At 46.8% G+C, this 7,240-nt stretch overlaps 1 protein-coding gene across 1 annotated transcript; it reads left to right on the top strand.

Annotated features, from left to right (window-relative positions):
• Positions 1-166: 166 nt before the first annotated feature.
• On the top strand, positions 167-2,766 carry MRPL40 (mitochondrial ribosomal protein L40; the record flags this gene model as incomplete). Its single annotated transcript, XM_005875592.2, has 3 exons — positions 167-378; positions 1,330-1,488; positions 2,327-2,766. Coding segments are annotated over 3 exons (696 nt in total), but the record flags the coding sequence as incomplete, so codon positions are not given.
• Between the last annotated feature and the right edge of the window lie 4,474 nt (positions 2,767-7,240).

Raw genomic sequence — 7,240 nt, forward strand, 5'->3', positions numbered from 1 at the left:
GCGCGGGCTGCCAGGGCCTGGCCTGTGCTTCCTCCCTGACCGTCCTTGACCACGGACATCTCAGTTACAAACGGGCTGCCCCGCCTCTACCTGTGGATGAGAATTCGGGGCCCCGAGCGAGCAGGGACCCTGCCCACTGCTCTCGGTTGTGAACGGGGGATTTTGAAAAATCTCGCACATTAACCTTGCTCTCACATCTAGTACAAGCGCCTTAGATTTTGAGGGCATTGTAATTTTTTCCCCCTTCTGTTTAGTGGGGAGAATCGGATATTTGTACATACTCATCTCTTTCAGGCGTCTGGGGATTTGGCAGACACAGGTTAGAGACACCCACCAGCGAGCTTCATTGTTGTCTTTCTGGGAACTCATCCCCACGAGGTAAGCTCAAATGTGGGCCTGACCTCTTTGGGGGCGTCAGCGGGAGGTAGGTGTGCACTGGAACAGAACAAGTCAAGACCACTCTTTGGTATGCAACATTAACAGCTTACAAAAATTCTCAGTTAAATTTAGCTGGATGTTTTTCTGTCTCTGTATGGAATACTGGTGTGCCTGTAATCAGAAAACAAAAATTAAATGCAAAAGTAGTTTAAATAACTACTTTGGATGGATTCTTGTGGTTTTTTTCTACAGGGCAACGCATACACGTCTGTTCTTCATGGGCCTTCCCTTTCTGACTCCCTGGAGAAGTGGAGGGTGGGGGGAGGGTGTGAGGACTAGTTTTTCCATCTGGAACTCTGGATGCTTTCTAGGGACTTGATTCACAAAATTTGGCTTTGATGCTAGAGGATTTGATTATTCTTAATACTAGATTATCACCATAGGAAATGTGTTCCTGAGAGTAAATAAGACTTTTGTTAATGCTCTAGGATGGGAATATTTGTTAAGAAATCTCCCAAAGTAGGGACAGGCCAGTCACTTTTATTATGCTTTCTCTTAGTCTTACTGAAATCATTTTTATCAATCACAAATCCATCTAAGATGTAATTGGCTTCTAATTCACCAATTTGGTATTTCCACTTTTCAGTGCCATCCCAAGGCACACCTGCACTCCAGCACTAAAGATGAGCACTTCCCTTTAATTTATACCCGGATGCCCCATGAAGCTTTCCCACCCCTTCCTGGGTTGACAGTGCCCAAACAGTTCTCACAAGGACCCTGGGTTGGAAGCCATCCATCTCCCTGCCACTCTCAGCTAAGGAGGTTAGGGCCATGTGGTTCATTCCCCAGTGGAGAGTTCAGTACAAGTTTGGGGTGCTTTACCTGGCGCCATGCCTCTCAGTATGTTTGTGAAACTGAAGAGGAAAATTTTTTGTTTGCTTTATCCATCAGAGCAGAACCTCTGAGAAAGAAGAAGAAGGTGGATCCTAAAAAAGACCAAGCTGTAAAGGACCGCTTGAAAAAGAGGATCCGAAGACTAGAAAAGGCTAGCCAGGAGCTAATTCCCATTGAAGATTTTATTATCCCTGTGAAGTTCATGGATAAAGTGAGGTAAGAGTCCTCTAGGGTTGAGGTCCTCAGGGCGGAGTTCCATCACCTAAAGGTAGTTCTACTTGCCATTTATGCCAGTAATGGGAAGGGGGTCAGTGGGCTTGGGCTGACTTGGCCCTGGGCTGAGTCCTCTTCTTGATCGTGTCTCATGGGAGTTGAAAAACATTCCTGGGTGGTGCTCTTGAATGGCTGAATGTGGGAAAGAAACTCAGAATAATTGTTTGATAAGCCAGGCCAGATGCTAGAGTTCGTTCCTATCAGCACTGCTCAAAAGTTCATATTGTTGCTCTTTTGCAAGTTGTAGTTTTGACAACTTGGGCCTTGCCCATCCTGATGGTAGAAAACCCTTAGCCCTTGCTTTGTGAGGCAAAATGCTTGTAGTTGGGATGTGTTGTGTGCAGGGTTGCTGTCTTAGAAAAGCGTGTACTATGTATAAAGATGCACCTTGCCATACAAAGGGACATGGCAGGTGTTTGGCACTCCAGGGCTGGTAAGAGGCTCTTGACTCCCTGGGATTTTGGTGTTCGTTTTCATTATACCGTTTCACTTTTCTCCAGAGTCACCTCTCACCAAAGGCAGTCTCTGCCTGGGAAAGAGGAAGTACTACTATCATCTCCTCAGGATCACTGTCTCCTATTTCCACATAAAGCAAATGGCCCTGGTTCCTAGTGTCAGTTGCAGCTGCCACCACATTCAACATGCCATTCCTGAATTTGTCCCTTTCTTTCCTGAGTTCCATCTGTCTGGCAGGGAGGATGCCTGGGCCATATGCAGTCCCCGACTCTGTGGTCAGTGAGGGCAGTGCTCCCAGCTTCACACTTTGGATTTGTGTTCCCAGACAGCGGCCTGAGGTAGAGCTCTCCTTCGAGGAGGCAGAACGGAGAGCTTTGCTCCTGAAGAAGTGGTCCCTGTACAAGCAGCGAGAGCATGAGATGGAGAGGGAAGCCATCAAGTCCATGCTTGAGGCCCAGCAGGAAGCTCTGCAGGAGCTACAACTCACATCCCAGGAACTCTATGAGGAGGCCATCAAGCGGGACTACAGTTTGTTTCCCTTTGAGAGAGAAGGGCCAGCTTACACACCACCAATCTCCAACTACCAGCCCCCTGAAGGCAGGTACCATGACATCACCAAGGTGTACACACAGGTGGAGTTCAAGAGGTAGAACTGCAGGCAGCTGTCTGAACGCGCTGCCCTTGAAAGCCAGAATGACCAGAGCTTGCTCAAGCCTGCTTGTCACGGAATTAGGCATGCTGAGAATAAATGTGAGTTTAATCAAGTGTCTCTTTGTCTTATGTAAGAGTCAAAAATAATTCACCTGAGGATGGACAGAGGTGAGATATACTGCTCTTCCTTTAAAAAATTTTATTTTCACTTTATTTTGATTGTTTACACGATTACAAATGTCCCCATCGCCCCCATGCCAGGCACTGGGGAAAGGATGATCGAGACCATCTCCCCCCCAGCAGGAGGCAAGAAACAAAGGTGAAGGATGTTCTGCACAGGTGGGACAGACAGAACACATGAACTTCCTCACATCACCAGCAGGACCAGCTTAGCATTTTAAGATGGGGAGGGAGGCTAAAGAGCGTGGAGCAAACCAGGGACACACTAATTAACAAAACTGCTGTGTCCCACAGGAGGGTGGGACAAGGGGGGCTGAGCACTCGTTTGAATTGCTGTTACACTGGGATGGTGACTGTATTAGTGTGCTGGGGCTGCCAGAACTGAATGCCACTAAATGGTTGTGTGGTCATGAGCACCTTGTGGGGTCTAAATGCCACTGAGACTGCATGGCTGAAACAGACATTTCTCACAGTTCCGGAAGCTAGAACTCCTAAGACTGAGTTACCAGCAGGTCGGTTTTTCTCTCCTTGGCCTGTAGATGGCCACCTATTGGCTATGTCCTCACAAGGTCATGTTGGATTACGACCTCATTTCAACACAGTTGGAGTACAAGGTCAGATGTGAAATTTAACAATCTCAACAACTAAACTGTTGAAATTAATTTTCAGCTCCTATTTGGAATCTAATGTGTAAAATGGCTTTTGACATATTCCACATTTTCTAAAAATTTTGAGGGAAGCAGACCAAAATTCCATGCGTCCTGGGTTTGGGTTTCTTCAGCCAAGAGTCCATGAACCCTTTTTATGCAAGGTGGTATATTCTGTAGCTGTGTGCATTTCTGAAAAACTGGAATCTCACCTCCTGAGAGCCTAGAAGGTGCAGCTTGCTGGTCCAGAGGTATGCCCCACCTGTGTGTGCAGAGGAACTGAGCGAGTGGGCCACAGCCAAGTGTGAGCACCAGTGGCTGGCAATGCATGGTCATCACCCAACCAGGGTGGCACAAAATGACCCCACAAGGTGTTCGTGACCACACAACCATTTAGTTAACTCTACATGTCCACACGGGTCAGGGCTACTACTCAAAAGTTTACCTGAGAATTCTAGACCTGAGGATGGCCATCTCCTGTGCTAATGTCCTTGGTAGGAGAGCATGAGACAGCCCAACCTGGCTGTTCACAGCAATAGGCAATGGTGCTTGGCTTCCCGGAAGCTGTGCAGTGGACAAAACTGTCTCTCAGAGCATGGCAGCAGTGGGGCACTCTGAACGCAGGTGAGGGTTGGGCAAGTAGTGCTGGAGACGTTGAGCTCCGTGTTCCAAGCCAGGCAGAAGCTCCCAGGTACCTACTGGAATATTTGGGCCAAACGGAGTCCTTAGGGCCGTGCAATAACTTCACTTCAAATAGACTGCAGGAAGCCGTGTAGGGGTGCTTGTCACTCGTCTTTGTCCTCCAGAGGGAGATGCCAGTCTGCAGGGGGGCTCTGTCTCGGGGTCCACACTAGGGTGTGCTTTCTTGCAGCCTGGACTCTCCCACGCTCGCTCTCACAGAGGGATCGCTGTGCAAGGGAGACCCCGGTCACTTTACACCTCACATAGCCCTTGTACCTCCCTCCTCCTCAGCGGGCTCCCAAACACAGATGGACAAACAGCGTATGGTACATACTACTCTGAAACTCTACTTCCATCTAATACACCTTGGTGATGGTCCCATATTAGCACATACACATCTAGATCATACTTTCTCCCAAACTATTGCGAAAAATTACAATTGATCCTTGAATGTGGGTTTACAGATGCCAACCTACCACACAATTGAAAATCTGTGTAACTTAAGTTGCCCTCTGCACAAATGGATTCCCAACTATGGGTGGAAAATACAGCTGACCTTTGAAGGGCACAGGTCCACTTAAAAATCCACAGTAAGTGGAGGCACACAGTTCAAGTCTATTTTGTTTAAGAGTCAACTACTGTGTAGATCACCATAATTTGAGGAAATTTAAAAAATATCTTCTTGGCCTCAGAGCTTGATGCCCTTGGTTGACCTAATCAGATTTACTTCCTAACGCTGGCTGGAAGAAGATATGAGTCGGAAAGAGTGGCCAGAGGGAGGAAGATCAGGCAAGAGATGCTTGTCCAGGGAGCCCTGGATGGGGAGGGAGTAGGAGTCCAGACCTCAGATGCCACTCTCCTCAAAATAAAGACAGGGCAGTACATCACAACTGTCATGGGGCTCGTTGGCAGGTGCCAGTGGCTATGCTGGCCTCTACACATATTAATTTCACCTTCTCAGTCTTCTTCTTAAGCTCTATTGTCTCAAATAGATGTTTCTGTTCTTGTTAAAAAGTGATAAGAAATTCAAAGTAGAATATAAAGACTCCCAGACCTCCATCCCTGAGGTGAAGTGAACAGCTTTCCCAACACAATTTTAGGCCTAAATTTTTTTAAAATGTATTTTATTGATTTTTTACAGAGAGGAAGGGAGAGGGATAGAGAGTTAGAAACATCGATGAGAGAGAAACATCGATCAGCTGCCTCCTGCACACCCCCTACTGGGGATGTGCCCACAACCAAGGTACATGCCCTTGACCGAAATCTAACCTGAGACCCTTCAGTCCACAGGCCAATGCTCTATCCACTGAGCCAAACCAGTTAGGGCTAGGCCTAAATTTTTGAGCCATCACAGGTTTCCCTAAAGATGGAATCTTCTAGTGGCTAGTGTATACTTCCTGCTTTTTTCACTGAGGCATCTTTCCATCCCAGGATATGTTGCTATCTATTGTTTTTAACCAGAATATGTTATCTATTCTTTTTAATGGCTATGTAATACTCCATGGTGTGGAAGAAGTTATTTGGTCAAATGTCTATTAGTGGAATTTAGGACACTCAGATTTTGCACCATCACAGTGACAAAATGGACATTTTGAATTTTTAAACTATGCTCTGTTACCCAATTATTCCCCTAGGATAAACTTCCAGAAGTCAAATGGGTCAAAGGGTATGCATTTGACATTTAGACAATCAGAACACCTTACACTCCACCAACAATGCACAAGGACCCCCGACTCTCCAAACCCCTGTCAACACTTCTGACATACTGCTAGGCAGAAACCACCTGTTAGTATTTTAACTTCTATACCAGGCCATTTGGTTTTCTTTTTGAAAGAATTCCTTCTTTGTGTCCTTTGTCTACTTTTCTATTCTGAAATCACCCCAATTTTTCTTACTGATATAAGTGCTCAGACATATATAAAGGTTACTAATCTCTTGTCATATAGGCTGTAAGTTATCTTTTTCATTTTTTAGACTTCACTTACTAGGTAGGGAATTGTCACATTTCCTTTTATATGGTAGCTTTGTTTCCACATCAGTTTGTTTCAAAAATAACATACATTTAACAACATTGAAGCAGCCACCAGTCAGTCCTGCAGGCTCCCCCTCCCCATGAGCACTGCACCCTCACAGCTTCTCTCCATCTCCCCACCCACAACAGCTCAAGGCACCACTGTAGTCTAGACTAGACTGAAGGTGCTAAGAGGGCAGGTGTTCTGTTCTCATCATTCCTGTATCCCAACATGACAAGTATCTGCTGAATGGATGGACAACTAGAACCACCTCCTTACTGGTCTCTGTGTCCCTCCATAACGTACTCTCCCACTTTGGCAGCCACACTGATCTTTAAAGGTATAAAACAAATCATGCTGCCCTAGCTGGCTTGGCTCAGTGGATAGAGCGTCGGACTGCGGACTGAAGGGTCCCAGGTTTGATTCCGGTCAAGGGCACATGCCCAGGTTGTGGGCTCCATCCCCAGTTAGGGGCGTGCAGGAGGCAGCTGGTCAATGATTCTCTGTCATTATTGATGTTTCTAACTCTCTCTCCTGTCCTCTCTGAAATCAATAAAAATAAAATATATAAAAAAGTTGAATTTAAATAAAACACACACACACACCACCAATCATGCTTCCTAGCGCATGTTTAGACTACAATCCAAACCCCCTTTAAAGGCCCAAGAGATCGCTGGTACCTCTGCAGCCTCATACCCTACCCCTCGCAGCTCACCCTCCTTCTGAACCTCGTTCCTCATGTAAGTAACGCCCTGGGACTGGGTAAAGGCTGCTAAGGCTGGTTCCTGGTCTTTCAGGACTCAGCAATATCACCTCCTTTGCAGGTCAGCTGACAACCCTGACACTGTCTTCCCAAACCACTCTCCACTCCCCTCTTTGTCTTTTAGAGTCTGAAAACACAGTCGATAGACTAATTTTTGGTATTTCTCGAAAGAAAAAAAGCACAGAAGGAGGAAGGCCCTCAGCAGTGCTCTCCAAAATCCCGGGACCTGGAGCGGGGGCAAGTGTGGCCTGTGCACTCAGGCGCCCAGGCGGCTCAGCGCCCCCCGCCCCACGCACCCCCCCTTC

Source organism: Myotis brandtii, unplaced genomic scaffold (genome assembly GCF_000412655.1).
Source record: "Myotis brandtii unplaced genomic scaffold, ASM41265v1 scaffold463, whole genome shotgun sequence".
In the NCBI taxonomy this organism is placed as follows: domain Eukaryota; kingdom Metazoa; phylum Chordata; class Mammalia; order Chiroptera; family Vespertilionidae; genus Myotis; species Myotis brandtii.